Raw genomic sequence first — 17,742 nt, 5'->3', positions numbered from 1 at the left:
GAAGTGTATTGATATATACATTTTTTCATTCAAATGTGACTAGAGTTGTAGTAGCAGAATGTTAATAGTTAAACTGAGTGTGACATAATGTTGTCATGAAAGAGTACAAATGAGGAGGAACTGTACTGGGGATTTGACAACAGGAGACTTGTCTTTCAGATGAAAACTAAAATACTGGTGAGAATTCTACCAACTGTGGCTTGATGTTTGAGAAATTATAATGGATATAGTTTCTCAGTTGGGATATTAAAGTTGAGCTGTTAAATCTTTATGTAGACATTATAAAAATTGTTTAATGCTGACATTCCACCTTATTCCGCAGAAGGAGGATGAGTTACAGATTTTTAGAGACATTGCATTGGTATTTTTTTAATGTCTGACACTTTATGTATCGTGTTCTTATTTTTCCCTTGAAGATTAACTTAAAATGTATTTTTTAATCTTTGGAGAGTGATAATGTGAGAGATTATGATTTATGAGTGTTGAAGAAAACTGATGGTATATTTGCCTTGTATTTATATTTCAAGTGCCAGTAGTTTGGTTAGTAGCTACAATTATATTTGGTTTCTTACTCAGTATACCGCAACCCAATGCATTCAAAAGGCATTACACCATAAAAACATATGTGAAGTTTCCTTTTTTTTCCCTATGAAATGATAATTTTCCAAGAGGAACTTATAGCTAAGGAAGAATAGCAACTTTGAGGAATAGAGTCATGAAGAGACTGATGATCTGTTTGATTATCACAAGAGCTCATTCTGAAATCGCATTATGACTTCAGCAGTCTCTTGATAGCCAGATGAAATTAAACAGAGGGAAAAAAATCCATCATGTTAAAACCATACATGAGGACAATCTGTCAAATCTAAATTCAGAGATAACTCTGTTTAAAGCTGGAAGTGGTGTGTAATTCTGTGATTTCATTCCAGTGTTAATTGATACTCATTAAAGTGAAGCATGCTGTGTGCTTTACAAGCATAGTTTCTTTTTCTGCTTAAGTAACATCCATAGTCGAGTCATAGTTTCATTGAATGTTCAAATCCCTCGAATTTATTGGAATTTTTATGGGATTTTTTTTTTAAAAAGACTTTGGTTTTATATGACTAAGCAACTATAAAACTAGATAAAAAAATCAGCACTGCAAGTTGTGACGGATTAGAAACAGTATGTGACGTTGGCTTTGTTTCCTGTTTGACTGAGTCCCACTCCTACAGAACTAGAGAGATTTAGAAAGTAACTGGGGGTCTGAATTCTTGGAAGAATAAGAAAGACTTGTGGAGAATATTACAAGGCAAATATGTGGAAGGTTTACAGGAACAAAGACGTTTATCTCCTGAACCTTGAGAGAAAAAAAGTCAATGTCAAATTATAGTGTTTATGTTGGGAATATTTAGTTTTCATATAACCACTTATAACTGTCTTATTCTAAGGAATAGCGTTGATCAATGAGTCTTAGAGTACATATGAAGCAAAATTGTAAAATACAGTTTTATAGTAAATAAATGTGACTAAATTTTTGCAGTCAATGAGAGTGGATGTTTTTAATGCATAGATGAGCTTACTTATGTGGTCAGAGGGTTTTAGTAGGAGGAAGAAACTGAATCAGTTCTTTTTTCAAATAATTTGTATCATATTCTGAACTATGGAAAGATGAAGCTTAAACTAACTGATGTGAACACGTCACTGGAAATGCTTTTTAATCTCCAAAGTATGGAAATTTATTTTTGATTTTTAAAAATGAGTATGATATTAAGAAAAATAAGTACTGATTCCCTTTTAAATATTTTGTCATCCAACAGAAAAGTTACTCTATTTTGAGGATTCTGTTTAGCACAGATGGTCTGGTGGGAAAGCAAGGAACTCATGACTCTGGAAATTTCTCCACTCTTGTTTTTATCAGGAAAAGTTAAGAGTTGTTCATTAAACTCTCACCTTTGCTAATGAACGCAGGATTTTGGTTTCAATAGCAGACAAGCTGTCAAAGCTGTTTTAAGAAATAACACACAATCTCTTTTCTGTCCCCATCTTCCTATTGTTGTATTTTTAGTCTAAGTGTGATGGGGAAGATTATTTTTTTTAATTGTTTTAAATTCCAGCAACATGCATGTAGAAAGTTTTGTAATGTGCATAGGAAGATATTTATTTAAAGCATCATTGTTGTCTTTTTTCTTTAAAGGCATTTCTGTACCTCCATTAGAGAATATTAAATGTTGTATTTCCAAGGGCTTATTAAATATTCAGTAGTTTTCTTTTTCTGTAGTCAAATGTGTCAAGGGCAATCCTTCTAAGTCCTGGAATGAAACTCAAATGAACTAACTGAACCTTAAAAGCTGCTATTGAATACTCAAGTTAGAAAATGTGCGTTATACAGTGAGGGGAGTTGAAGGAGGATGTGTTGAGATCCAACCCCAGAACAAGCTGTACCCAGACAGGATACAGACTCTTTCTGGGAAAATACTGAAATATTGTGAGAGATTTTATTCAAAACTTAACCATGAAACCAGAAGTAAGGGTGACTTTGACTACCAGCAATTCACTGTGCATTAACCTCTTCACTGACAATGACCTGTCCATCTTGGAATACTAAGTAATACGTAGAAATAGCCTGTTTTAAGGATGTGGGATGGACAGAATAAGTATATATTAAATATGGAGTAGTATGAGTCTGAACATGTTATGAATATGAATAACACACCTGAGTGTGGGGATCAATTTCTATCTCTGCTGCTGTTTAATTTGGGCTGTGTCTAAGCTGATAAGCCTCAGAACAACTGAAGTCAGGCCCTGGCTCCATCACAGGACAACACCAAGTTGTGCAATAAGCCCCATGTCTTGGTTTCCATCGGAGAGGGAACTTGGGCAGACAGGCTAGATGTGACCACAGCATCCTCTGACCAGGTGCATTTTCCTACTGTGAAATCCAGCCATGGTCTATGAGACTGTTCTCAGGTCATCTGCAGCCACTACTTTTAAAGTGGCTTTAATTTCTTAAGGCATTTAAAGAGCTAAGTGCAAGGTAAAACCTGGCATTGGATGCACAGAATTTCTGTTAATCCACAGATTGCTCTATTTGCAGTCCTAGGTTTCATTGTGCTAGGTGCTGTGCAAACTCTGTCCAGAATGTCCTGATCCAAGGAGTTTATAGTTTAAAACAAAATGTGACAACAGTCAAAGTAATGAGTGTCTTTTCCCCAAATCAGTGATGTATACACTATTGTGTGCATGATGAAATGCGTACATCCAATTGTTTTACATTGCTATGAATGGAAATTGCAGGATCATCAAGAAATCTGTCACCAGATTAATATTTTTTCTTGTCTTTGTTCTATCCTCTGAAAGATGATTGCCTTTTGGATAACAGAGTAGGATACTCAGCAGATTTTGGAAATGACTGAATGTCTTTTTCCTTTAGGGATAATAAAGCACCATTGAATGTAGATGCACAGTTAAAAATCTTGAGCTGCTTTGCCAAGCACTGAGTGCCAAGTGCACTGTGGCCTTTCACAGTGTTTATGTTAAGCAAAGCAGTAATAAATAGCTTGTCAGGCAATTCTACCTGTAGTTAATCCCCTGGTATTTGACATGTTTTTAGAAAGGATTTGAACCAGAATGGATTCTCTTTCTGAAATACAGCCCAGAAACAGCTGCTAATTATTTAGATAGTATTGGATTAATTGCACCATAGAATGCACATTTAATCCCTATTATGTCTGAGTTGTTGGTAAATTTTAGTTTGTCTAGTTTGAGTGTAATTTTCTGTTCTTTTCAGAAAAAAAAAAATACTCATAGTTGCCTGAATTCACTGAAGAGGTTGCCCAATATTTTATCTATTAAAAATTCCCACACAGATTGCAAACTATAGTGCTGACTTAGGTCCAATGATCCTCAAACTCCCTAGATTTGTTTGCTTTTTCACTCCTTCACTGTGTAGAAAGATGCTGTAGGATGCCCTAGTAGCATCCCAAGTGTCATTCTTAGCCCACTGGTGGGTTAGAATCTGATAAATTTTCTGTCCATGTTACAGAGAAGTTTTGTAATGATCTACTGAGATTAATTCACTTAGGTAATATAAATCTGATTGTATTTGCTGACTCCAGTTGTCTCACACAAGACTGAGGCTTTTTGGAGTATGTTGGTGTCAGGTGCCAGGGATAAATGAGTAATGAAGGGGCAGCAATTTTGTAGTTAAGGCAAAGGCAGAAAAGCCTGTTTGGTAAAAATCAGCCAGACAGCATAAGACTGTTTGCTTAGGTCGTGACTAGAACTTCAGACTGGATGACAAGTGTTCAGTTCAGTTCCTGAGTCAGTCCTTTCTGAAAGATAACAGATTTAGAGCGTTTGAAATGGAGGAACTTGGTGTAATAACTTTGTTTCATTGATTGAGGAGAAGCAGCCATGAACAAGCTTCAAAACTCTGATATAGGTAGATATATGGGGGTTTTTGATAGATATATCTTGTGAGTCTGAATATAATAAATTTGCCAGGACTGCGTTGCAAATTTAAACTTGTTTCTCAGAATAAAAGCAATTCTCTCTACCAGTTTAGAGACAACATTTTGCTGTCTAACTAATGTTCTGTGTTAGAAAAATGAAACCATTCAGTATTATATCAGCCCAAATGAACTATTGTGGTGCAGAATACTAAATTTGAGTGCTAATATGAAATTCGATGATTTAAACCTGAAGTACACAAAACTAGTTTTGCTGCAATGTTGTAGCCTGGATTAAAGTGACAAAACAGAGGCATTCTTGCTTATGGCTCCTATTCTGTCTCCTGTGTATAATAATACTGACTATAAAATTGCTATTAAGCTGAAAATCTAGAATAACAAACACATTGATAATATGTTATAAACCCTGGCATTTAAGCACGTCCTCTATTCATGTACCAGCCACTGCTGTTAAAGTGCTAACATGGTGGTACAGTACTGTTGTTTAAAAGAAGTTAAGCATTGTAGCAAAGGAACAACTGCCCTCAAAACACCTTTTCTTTCAGTGCGTTTTATTCAGTGTAAGAATGTTTATCTCCCCCTCCAGTTGTTTGGCTCAGTGTTAATTCTTACGAGATCCTGTCCTGGATGTTCTGTTTTCTTCGATGTTGAACTAGGATGACTGAGTTGAATATCAGGCAGTAAATGTTTTTTTAAGTCCTTAATGATCCTTCGTGAGGGCTGTCTGCAGGTTATTTAGCTGATTTTTATCTGTTCATGTGCCCCTGCTAGAGATGCATTTGTATCTCCTCGTTTGTTCAGATCATCCTGGATTTTCAACTCTCACCACAGTAGAGAGAGGTTCTACTAGGTTTACTCCGAGTCCTGTCTGAGAACATGAGTGGTGGATGGCCATGAACATAGAAAGCTGTGCAATCATCTCTACCTGTAACATGGAAGGAATTTTCTATCAGTGAATATCCTGGTTTGTGAATCATTGGAAAGCCAAATGAAAGCTTTTGTTTGGATCTGTTCCTAGGACCTTTGGAGATGCCCTTCAGGCCAGGTGTGAGTTCCTGAACCATAATCTCAAGACCACTAGAGTCAGCGTGGTTTTCCACTCTTCTTTATGTGAGAGGTGGAGAGCCTTAAATTTTGTTGTGGCTGGTATATATGGGGGCTGTTTGTAAGGTACCTTGCCAACTGAAGGGTATTCAGGTGATTGAGCACAGATTTAAGAGTTCGTTTCCACTTTCTGAATGAGTTGCAACCTGTCGCGGTGTCCACGATCTTGATATTCCCTGCTCCCACACTACTGGCCTATGTATGTGAGCTGTCTGCTGATCTACTCTGGCTAAGGTACGAAGTTTTATGCATCTGAATTTGTGAATCATTTGGGGATGAATCAGTAAAAGATTTACAACGATCACTGGCATTGTTAGTATCAATGTGAAGAGCTGTGTGGTTCTGATGTCTCTTTTCCCTCTTTTTGTTTCAGTTCATCGCCTTTGCCTCTTTATTCTTCATTCTAGTTTCGATCACAACCTTTTGCCTGGAAACACATGAGGCTTTCAATACTATCATAAACAAAACTGAGCAGGTTGTCAATGGGACAGAAACTGTGCTACAGTACGAAATTGAGACAGATCCTGCCCTGACGTACGTGGAAGGAGTCTGCGTGGTGTGGTTTACATTTGAATTTTTAGTACGTGTTATTTTTTCCCCCAACAAACTTGAATTCATCAAAAACCTCTTGAATATCATTGACTTTGTGGCCATCCTGCCCTTTTACCTAGAAGTGGGCCTGAGTGGGCTCTCGTCCAAAGCTGCTAAGGATGTGCTTGGTTTCCTCAGGGTGGTAAGATTTGTCAGGATTCTGCGAATCTTCAAGCTCACTCGGCACTTTGTGGGACTCAGGGTGCTGGGCCACACTCTGCGAGCCAGCACCAATGAATTTTTGCTGCTGATAATATTCCTGGCACTTGGTGTTTTGATATTTGCCACCATGATCTACTACGCAGAGCGGGTGGGAGCCCAGCCTAACGACCCATCAGCAAGTGAGCACACACAGTTCAAAAATATCCCTATAGGCTTCTGGTGGGCTGTAGTCACCATGACCACCCTGGGATATGGGGACATGTATCCACGGACTTGGTCAGGCATGCTGGTGGGAGCTCTGTGTGCGCTGGCAGGGGTACTCACCATAGCCATGCCTGTGCCTGTGATAGTTAACAATTTTGGGATGTACTACTCCCTGGCCATGGCAAAGCAGAAACTGCCGAGGAAGCGGAAGAAGCACATCCCTCCTGCTCCTCAAGCCAGCTCACCCACCTTCTGCAAGACAGACTTGAACATGGCCTGCAATAGCACACAGGGCGACATCTGCCTGGGCAAGGAAAACCAGATGATGGAGCACAACAGATCATCAGGTAGGACCCCACTGGAAATGCATGTTCTCTGAAAACACTTTATAGACCAGTATGTTTGGTAGGGATCAGAAAGCAGCCAGTCTTTCTGCCAGGAGAAGACGTAGCTCCCACCCTTCTCCCCTCCAGTGTTTGCGTGTGTCAGTCTCATAGAGGACAAAATAGATATAGCAATGTTCCCAAACCTCTATGTAGCTGGTCTATACAGTTTTGCTTGCTCTGTTGAGAATGCTTTCCTGCTGATGATATCAACCTTTTCTTTTGCCTGTTGTTTGTTGCGTCGTATGGATGTTTCTTGTTTTTCTGCATGACTGTGACTATTTGAGCAGCCACCGTGTCCCACCCTGTTGGACTCCATGGTGTTTTGCCTCAGTGTCTGTCTCTCGTGTCAGCTTTGCCTGTGTCACATCGTGGCCTGTTAAGCAAGATCCTACAAAGAAGCAGTCATTTAAAAGGAGCAGGTGCTTTACATCAAAAGCCCAGCACTCAAAGGAAATAAGAAGAAATTATCTTTCTAGCTTTCTTTCCATTTGGCATTCTGCTTCCCTGGCTAGAAGAACCTCCTTCGTCTGTGTTAGATGAAACATTGCATGATATTTATTATTATTTGAAAGATAATAGCATAAATGATGTAAAGTTTGTCAAGAAAAATGAAAATGACAGCCCCTAGTAACATCATTGTTATTAGTGTTGATTTTTATGATTTATATTACCTTATTTGTTAGAGTTCCAGATGGTGGATAGAGAGTATTTTGTGCTAATCAGTGTGAAAATACATGTCAAATGGCAGCCTCTGGCCTTCCAAGCCAATGCCCCATATCCCATGTATCTTCAAATTAAAGAGTAAAATTTACCTCTCAGTATAACTAGAATTAATTTTTTAGCAGCAAGGATTTTTTTGTTTATTTCTTAAAGTTGTTTATTCTTAAACCAAGCACAATCTAGTTACAAAGCTCACGTACCAGTCATTAGACTCCTGTTGGAAAGCTTCTAAAGAATAACAGCAAAACCAACATGACTGGTGTCATTTAGTAATTGAAATTTATTTTTGAAAAATAAGAGTTTTGAAAGTCAGTCTCTGAACAATATCAGTCTTTTATCTGCTGCTCTGTTACTGAATAGCATGTATGTTCAAATAAGCTCAGTTTCAGTCTCTGAGTGTTCACAAAGTTGACACAGCTTATTGAACATTCTAAATATATTTAAGAGGATGGAAACCCTCGAAAGGACTCACACTGAGCACACTGAGGATGAAATATAGTTTTACAGTGCTTTGACTGATACCCACTTTCAGACAACATCTTTAAAGTGTTAATGCTAACAGTTTTTCGTGCTATCAGGTCCTACTAAAGGTATTCCACAATGGAAGAGGCTCAGTGTGATCAGAGCAGAGAGACACTTTTCTGTATCTGCAGCTTTATTTACAAAGTGCTATAATTCTTGACGTTAGAAAGGGCAAAATCCTTGCATTAGAATATGCAAACAGGAGCCTTTTTAAGGTGTTACCTTTCTCTTCAGTAGTGTCACTGCTCACACTGTGCATTGAAGCTTTGTTTCTGGTAGAGAATGCTATTAGAATCACGAGGAATTTTGTGCAAAACTTCAAGTCTGAATATAGCCCTTTGCACTAACACTTCAGAAGAACACATGCTTAGGTTTAAATGCAAAGGTAAATCTGAAGTTAATAACATGCCATTACCTCTTATATGCTGTACTGAGCAGAGATTTTTTTTCTTTAAGTGTGGCCTGAATATGAAATAGTAGATAATTTTAAAAGAGATTCCTTTGGGAGTGCCAAATCAGGAGAGGTGAGAGTTTCACTGTTTGACAAAATAAACTACACAGACCAAAGACACCATTAATGTTTGGTGCTTATGATGACAAGTCGTGCAAGTGTGATAAGTATAGAAATGAAAGCTAAGTATGTTATTAAACAGGTTTTAGTGCCAAAAGTTGAAAATTTGACCCTTCTGGGGGTGGAATTGTCTTTAAAATATGCTAAACAACAATTTATAAGCAACAATAACTAACATGACCTCTTGTTTACAAAACGGATGACCATGATAATAAACACTTGTTTTAAATATCCAAGGCTGGCTGTACTCTGAAAAGTTACAGTCCATAATAGGCAACGAACTGAGCCTCAATTTGATTATTTCTTATTTCATGTTAGCTTAGTATAACTTTATATGAGATTTAAAATAACAGAAAAGTCAAAATATCATTTGTTCTTGAATAAAAAAATATACTTTTTGTTGTTTTGTACTGATTAATGGTGAACTGAAATCTTGTTTTCTTCTAATGATTTACCTTATAATTATTTTTTGAGTGATGGGAAAACCCAGCATTCAGCATAAGCTCTTTGTGATGTCTCATTTCCTCATTCATTCTTGTCTGTAAATGGGCATGGTGCTTTAACCAGTGTTATCAGGTGAAGACAGTGCAGGAAGTGAGCAGCCACTCTCACCTGGGGAAAGGCTTCCTCCAATCAGACGCTCTAGTACCAGAGACAAAAACAGAAGAGGGGGAACATGTTTCCTACTGACAACAGGTGATTACACGTGTGCTACTGATGGAGGGATCAGGAAAGGTATGGATGTCTTTCATTAGATCATAAAAGGTTACTCAGCAATGTGCTTGTGAAAAGCAAGCTTAGAGTAAAATGTTGTACACAATGTTCTTAGAGGAAACGCTGTACTCACAATGTATCTTCTTTTCTTTATTCCTTTATTTCCTTTTAGAAACACTCATCTCCTTTAGCCTTCACAAAAATGTGCTTGATGTTGGACCATCATTTCACTTGTGTCTACATTTGTCTTTTACCTGTATTGGAAAAGCCTGCAATTCAGACCTCACTTATTCAACCACTCATCACTCAATACCATTTGTCATTCTAAAAACCTAATTACTTATTAGCTTTGTTCTGCACTTAATAACTTAGTAAAAATTACAGCTGAATAAATTACAATTAAAAGGTTGAAATGTCAGAAGTAAGCAACATTTTTAGTTCTGAACATAACAGAGCATATAATGAGATTTAGATTTATTTCAAATAAAAGTTTGAGTTTAAAATGCCACAAAATGCTTCCTCTTTGTTGCACACCACTAATGCTAAAAAGTGACTGTCTTCTCCAACTAGAATTAAAATACAATAAACAATGCTTGCTCTTGCCAGGTGCTAAAAATGCCTTTCTAGTTACTCAGCCTCTTCAAATCTGATTACTCACTGTTCAGCAGGATTGGATTTCCCAAGCAGAGTTTGCCAAAACTTCTGTCATTATATGGATCACCCAGATGATTGATGGTGGGGCTATCCCATCAGGCCACATCTGGCTGCAGCTAGAAACCTAACCTCAAGGCATAGCTCCAAAATCAGCAATGTCAGTGGTAGTCTTGCTGTTTCCTTAGATAGAAATTGCTTTGGTTTCTTGGCAAATTGTATCATTCCAACAGCTTTCACATTCCTGAGCGCTGAAGTGCAGTTGTTCACCTCAGAGTTCATTTGCAGTAGCCATGTGACACTGGACAAACATTTTTGGCTGAGATTTTTCTGCCCTTTTTTATTTATTTATTATTTTTTCTTGCTTTGTGTATCATAAACATAGCTGTCCCAGCCAGCCACAGATATTAAAGGACTTCTCTTGGGTTAGTCTGTGAATGGTCTTTTTACATTTCAAAAGCATGAGCTCAATAGATGAAACCTATGAAGGCAACCAGAGTTAAACGTGTGTGGTATTTGTAAATAATGTTTAGATTGAATGGGACTTCATTGCAAACATGTTTTTGCACAGATTTAAGACACTTTCCTCCGAGTGTATATCTCACTGTCTTCTCAATGACTGGGATTATTTACAATATCTCTACTGGTGAAGGTCCAGTCTTTTGAGAAGGTCAGAAACACCTGAATAAGGCAGATTACCATGGTATCTTGCAAGATAAGGTTCTTGACTTCTTTTAGAAATATTAGTATAAACATTTGAGTGCTGTTTACTTAACAGTAATCATAATTAGGTCAGAAGTAATTAAAAAGTTACCTATTAGCTACTAAAGACGTATTCATATAACAATAAAACCTGTTTTATGCTGAGACCATGTGGACATTTTCAGTTCAAAATGTAAGTTCAATAAAAAAAAGTTTCATAGTTTTTACTAGAAAAATGAGTCTTGATTTCAGAACTGACAGTTTCTCAATGAGAAATATGCTCTTTGGCTGGCTGGCTCTGGTGATAACCTTAATCTAGGCTAGAATGTTATAGCCACTGACTTTGAAGTTTATTTTATAGAGAACAGGGAAGTTAGCTTATAAGAAGGAAACATTTTCAAGTAGCATCCAAATGGTCTTGAATACTTGAATTTAATTCAAACATCAAGTCTATTACTTTTAATTTTATTTTTTCCCTTTCATTGTTTTGGTACATCCTTGTTGTTTGGTTCATTCCTAGATTGGTTCTTTGTTGTGTTCAATGATCATTTATTCTAAGCTTTTTTGTGTTAATAGCTTATCTCCAGCTCTAAAATGATACTGATTCAGGGGTGATCCAAATCCCACAGAAATACTTGGAAAGTGCTGATTTTGGATCATCTCTCTATTCATTTTGGGTATCTGGTTTTCCTTTTTTAGGAGTTCCTGTTTTCTTTATCGTCTTTACCATCTTCCTCTATCAGTTCTTTGTTTTCATCATTACAAAAATAGAAGGAAAAAGATTAAAAAAAAAAGTTTTCTAGTTTCTGTATGAAAAAAAAAGCTACCTGATTATTATTTTTTTAAGCTTTATGTTTACAGGGGAGGTTAAATATATACAGTAGCCTTGTGCTTTCCTTCTATTCCCCTTTCAAGCGTGATTATTTCTAATCTGTGTAAATCCTGATAGAAAATCAGAAACTGGAGGCTGGTTTTGAAATGTATCAAAAGTCTGTGAAGCATCGCAACCTAGCCTGCCCTTGCAATCTGGAGATAACATTGTACAAAATTTCAGCAGACATGAGGTTATACATTTCTTTTAAGTATAGTTTTATAGTATGGAATTATCAATAGATAAGAAATATGTTAATTGTTGGTTGAGGTGAACCTAAGATATGTTTTTTCTGAAGATACTAACAATTGTCTGTTAACTGCCTGTTATCTGGGCATCTGGAATTTGAATCAGTTAACTGTTTCAATAAGACAAAAAAAAGGCCTTGTGACATCCTGTGTAATGTTTAGCTGTATTGTCACTGACATTTTATAACTTTTTAAGGAAAAGTCTTAGTATTTTGCTCTAGGCAAATTATACCTGAGTGTCTTAACCTGACAAACACTCAGGCACATACTTTGAAATCAATGGGACTTCTCATGCTTGCAGTGAAGCACGTATCTGTGTACTGGAGGAGGGAGGTCCTGTCTGGCTTCATCTTCATTGTATTTCCTTTCTGAAATCTCTCTCCAGACTGATGGATTGATGCTTTTCTTCATAGGTGGGATTATTTGGGTACTGTTGAAAATACTTGAGTATTGAGACAGTGAGGCAGTGAATAACAATGTTTTTCCATATTTTTATAGCATAGACTCTACACAGTGAACACAATTTACATATCTGTAGCAAAAAGTAGGTAGCTAGAGCTCACAGTGTATGTGAATAGAAATGTCTGCAAGTGCAATGTTCCCTCCAAATTGTGAAGCAATATGTGGTTGCCTCACTTAATGATTAATTATTTACTATTTGCATATGTGGATTAATACTGTTTATTTCATTTGAGTCAGCTGGAGAATGAGCACAAATACGGTCTTTTAAATTTGCCAATCAGGAGGCATTTGCAAATACGTCAAAATCTGCTGTCTTATTATACTTCAATATTAGCCACAAAGTCTTAGGGGTTAATATTTCTGAAGACGAAGCTTCTTCCCCATAGTATTATTCACTCTGCAGAAGGGATTTACAGATCCTGTATGAAACTTTATCTTGTTTTTGTTTTATTTATTTTTAAAGAAAAAAAAATCCTTTATTAATGATTTTATTTATCAGAGATTATATAATTCTAAGTGTTTTGATAGTCTGTTTTAATGGGGTTTTAATTATGCTTAACCAGACAGTTCACCCAGTAACTGTGTTGGGATTCTTTATCTTGCACCCTGTACAATGCTGCTGAAGCCAACAGAGCAGCACTGAGTGCAAGATGGAAAGTGGAAGAGCAGTTCAGACCTCTCATGTGGTGGTCTGTTTCATTTTCTGGGAAAGAATAGCTACATTAATTTGTAAATAATTTTATTTATTAATATATTTCAGTAGTAATGTGTCTCAGCGTTGAGTTCTCTGTGAGGCCCAGATAGCTCCTTGGATTACATGACATTGTATTGTTTGTCTTTGTCTGTTTTTTTTTTTTGGCTGAATTCAACTGATGTCTGTGCATTTTCTCATACAAGGCTACGAAAAATCTCGAAGCTTAAACAACATAGCTGGCTTGACAGGCAATGCTCTGCGACTGTCTCCAGTAACATCACCCTACAGCTCACCTTGTCCTCTAAGGCGCTCTCGGTCTCCCATCCCTTCCATCTTGTAAACCAGATGGCATCAATCGGCTACATAGTATTAATTCAGATACTGTTTACCACATATGGGAAATAAATGTAGCATTAATCATAGGCTCCACAAATATGGTATAACTCCTGCATGGTATAACTGTCAGTAGTAAGCAATGCCACTTGGGTAGCTGAAGATTTTTATCTTGGCTTCTAAGGATTACCTAAGGTAGCGCTTCTCTTTTTATCTACTATATTGTCCTACTTTCCTGTGGCAATAAAAGGACAGGTAGTGGATGCCGTTGGCCAGTATGTTCAATAAATAAGCATATTTTCAGGGAGATTTACTTAAAATAATGTGCTTCCAATTAATTATCAGTCACTCCATTGAACCTTCATTTCTTGTGACTTTAATCCATTCTGAAGATGTCTGGAATCGTGTCTTGATTGTGAACAATGTGACTTGGGTCTGCTCATTTGCATGGACCATCCTGTCTCCATCACCTGAGAAGCTGTGTTGCCAATCACGGAGACCACAGAGGGCTCTGGATGTATGTTCTCACATTGTACCATCCTGCTGAGATGAAAGCACTGATAAACTGGTCTGCATGTGGGATTGTTTTTCTTTGTTTAACCTTTTTCCTTTATTTTTTAACAATCTACTTGTTTATAAATGGCTTTATTTTGTGATTAACTGACCTTGGTATGGGATTGTTGTATCAGAGTTCTGAATGTCTCCGGTTGTTTGCACACAGATAACTGCAAAGAGGTTGTCATTACTGGTTACACGCAAGCAGAAGCCAGATCTCTTTCTTAATGGCTTGGGGAAGGCACAAAACATGCAAGAAAGGTAAACGCCATCCAGACTTGCAATTTTAAGCTAGCAAGTGCTGCTTGGTACTGTAGTAATTTCTCTACTGCAGGGTTCTTCAACATTTTCAAAGGTTGATTACCAAGTAAAACTGAGAAGATTATTGGGGGCTTTTTTTTGTACCACTGTAAGAGGGCAGTATTTCTCAAGTTGGGTTTTTGACCAACCTTATACCTCTGGCTCATGAACTTCAAAAATTTTTTCAGTTAATGTTTTTTGAGGTGCTTTGTCCTATATGTTGTTTGTCTGTCTGTTTTGCAACCTGTCTACTGTATTCTCCATCTGTCTCCATAAAGCACAGAGATACTGTTAAAATGCCCCCCTTTTAAGGTTAACTAAGGACTTTTTTCTCCTTTTCTCTTTTTTCATATGGACTATACTTATGTGTATAGATACAAATATATATATTTTTGAAGTGCAAGTTAGTGTCCTCTAGACTAACTCGTGAGCACTCTGAAGATTTTTCAAGTGGGATTTAGTAGCGGCTTTACAGCACTGACCGGTTGCCTATTGCATCAATCTTCCTCCTAGCAACCAGCATTCATTACAGTTTTGAAACTGTATCTCCTCTAGTGGCTTTTTCATTCAATATTAGCCTCTGTTTATGCAAAAGGATAAATGCAATGGCAGATTTGATGTTCTGGGCTGGTGAGGGAAAATTACTCTAAAATGTAGAGTTTTAGAACTATGTGGGGAAGACCATAACAACCTAATTCTTAAGAGATCCTTGATATTTTTGAATGATCCCTGAATGTCATGTTTTATTTTTTTTTGTTAGGAAAAGAAATATAACTTCTTGTTGACCATGTAACATGTTCTTGTGTATATAGCCTAGCCCAATAGCATGACCTGCATGTCAGAATTCTTGTACAATAATGTATTTATCAAAGTATACATTTCTGATATTGAGAGATGTACATTGATTTAGTTTTGGTAAAATATTGTCAATAGAGATATAATTGCAAACAGCTTTTAGCAAAGGAATTAATATAATATCTGGTGCTGCTGTTATATTAACTACAGTGTTGTACAGAATTTATCATGGATTTTTGACTGCTGAAAAAGGGACAATGGAATTTAGCCATACCAAGGACTGTACTGGAAAGAGACTGCTGCTGCTGAATGGGCCCTGATAAACAACTCATGCCTTGAGGAGGTCACTGAGACTTTACATGGGAAGTAGAACTTGTTAAAGAAGACTAAAGACTGCTCATAATTACTGCTGCCAGAGGAAGGGGTGACTAGTCACTGTCGATGAGTCAACTGTAAATAAAATGTATGTGCATGGAATATCAGTTTTTATCTATATCAAAAAAAGCTGAATTCAAGTCATCATTGCTAAGCCTCCATGCAAAGACCCACACCCCTGTGTATATTCTTCCTGGTTCCTGCAGTAAGTTGTGCTGTGGATCATACAAAGACACACATTTAATAATGATAGTGATGTAAACTAAATCTGTCTTGACTTCTGGCATAATAATGGTATATTTTGCAAAGGTCACAAATATCAACAGAGTAGGTTTGCGTAAGTCCTTGCTTTCTCAGTTTACCATGATCTATATTTGTATGAATTCTGGTGTACATGCCAAGTTTTAAGTTTACTTTTCACTTTGATAACAGAAATGTGACTGCAGACAAACATCACTGACTGTTCACAGCACACAGTCTTATTTCATTGTTACCTCAAACTATAAGCATAAGAAGAAATAAAATTCTGGCAGCAAGACTATTTTGGTTTTATTTTTTATTTTTTAATTCAGTGTTGCAAATTCAACATCAATAAATATAAAAAATGTATTAAAATTATATCCTACAAATGTATATTTTACATAAAAGAGATATTCTTTAATTAGTTACTTTCTGTGATTTTTGTGGTAAATGGATCTAGTCTATTCTATGTTTATGAGGCATTGTAGTGCTACGATGTGGTAATTATGTTCTCTCCATCCTATTCAGCGGGAAATTCTCCAGAATCTGTTTTGTCACCCTGGTGTCCCGATTGTAGGGACCTGTCCCAGTTGTGAAACTCTGTATCGTGGAACTTCTGTGAACATGTCAAGGTGCATGCACGATCCTGGTGGAAACCAGTGGAAATGTAATACCTGAATTGGAGAATAAAAGGTAAAAGACCTGGGGAGGAACTTGGAACATAACTTCTAAAGTGGCTCATGCGCTTTCTTTAGCTATATCGGTCTCCTGCCTCCCACTGGCCATCCCAGTTGTCAAACCAGTTTACTGGGGTACATGAGGAGCTAATTCAAAGACTAGCATAAGCTGGCTTCTAAAACAGTTGAAAATCTTCCTTCTTTTTAATAACCTCATGCAGAAATTGTGATTGGGCTAGATATTGTCAGACTCAACGCAGTTTTATTGCATCCAGCAGTTTTACTGCATCCTGATGTGAAGTCAACCTGAACAGGAGGTGATAAATAGTTGATTAAAACTGCTAATCCAATACTGTATTTGGGGCAACCAATGAAATCCCTAAATACATGAGCAGAGTGTCTGAGAGGCATGAGCGAGCTAGTACAGATGTTTACATGATTTGAGAGGCCCTTACCACAGTATTCTGGAAAAGGTGCTAGAATGTAAGAAAGATTCCAGAAAACAGGATGAAGAGGTATTCAAATTTTGGAAAGTATGTTATAGTGACATACCAATGTGCTGACTTTGCCCCAAGGTTAAAAGTTGATTGGACAGTGACCTGTGAGCAGTATCCACATGAAGAAGGGTTGTGATGGTCAACCAGGACAAAGCTCATAGGTAACTGTCATCATGCACGTCTGATGTCTGCCCCACGAGCACCCAGGGAGAGGTGTCTGGCTTTCCTCTCTGCTACATGGAGACAGTGAGGACCCCAAGATGGGATGCAGACAATGTGATGTGGGGTGCTGTGCAAGGCTGTAGAAAACATCGGCAGCCAGATGGCATCTGACATTTTCTACTGTCTCTGAATGGTAAGGAGTTTAAACCTGGATGGACCTCCACTGACATAGTGTCTTGAGTCCAGAATGTCCTCATTGCAGCCTCTTATTTTTTCCCCTAGAGAACCAAGGCCATGTTTAAATGCTTTCTTTTAAGACACATCTGGAGGACAATCTGATAGTGAGCCCATTCACGTGTCTTGGGACTACCACTCAAACCCAATTGTTCTAAGAGGAAGAGGTGACTTAACCACCAGCCCTCAAAGGCTGCCCCCTCCTGTTCTTCTGCTTTAGGGCCCAAGAAAGGGTGAAAGTGAATTTTCATAGGAGGTAGGTCACCAAGATTTAACTTTCTCAGACTGAGAAAGACTTTGAACCTAGATTTCACTCTTCAGGGTAACGCAGTTCTTAGGTCTCAGATATTACATGAAGGATAGACAGCACATTTACATTCAATTCCTCTTTTGATCATCCTTTAAAAATAAGTACAGGTAATGATCTTTTGTAAAGAGCGTCCTCACAGTGTGATGTGCTTACACAGAGCAGATCTATCCGAGCACCCAGGGACCTCCAGCCCTGCAGAAACAAAACTGTT

At 37.4% G+C, this 17,742-nt stretch overlaps 1 protein-coding gene across 9 annotated transcripts in view; it reads left to right on the top strand.

The window, feature by feature from the left end:
* KCNC2 (potassium voltage-gated channel subfamily C member 2) overlaps positions 1 to 16,376 on the top strand; it is a 103,897-nt gene extending 87,521 nt beyond the window's left edge. For 4 of the 9 annotated variants that reach the window (XM_071799314.1, XM_065853602.2, XM_071799312.1 and 1 more), the window contains exons 3-5: positions 5,929 to 6,859; positions 9,279 to 9,446; positions 13,257 to 15,361. In XM_071799314.1, the coding sequence (XP_071655415.1) occupies positions 5,929 to 6,859; positions 9,279 to 9,446; positions 13,257 to 13,393 (1,236 nt within the window). In that variant the 3' untranslated portion in view covers positions 13,394 to 15,361. Of the gene's footprint in view, positions 1 to 5,928; positions 6,860 to 7,185; positions 9,447 to 13,256 lie in introns of those variants that run through there. The other 5 variants (XM_065853621.2, XM_071799317.1, XM_071799324.1 and 2 more) reach the window with 5 other exon arrangements.
* The last annotated feature ends 1,366 nt before the right edge of the window (positions 16,377 to 17,742 follow it).

This window comes from Patagioenas fasciata, chromosome 1, assembly GCF_037038585.1.
Source record: "Patagioenas fasciata isolate bPatFas1 chromosome 1, bPatFas1.hap1, whole genome shotgun sequence".
In the NCBI taxonomy this organism is placed as follows: Eukaryota; Metazoa; Chordata; class Aves; order Columbiformes; family Columbidae; genus Patagioenas; species Patagioenas fasciata.
This window is presented reverse-complemented; position numbering and strand designations above follow the sequence as displayed.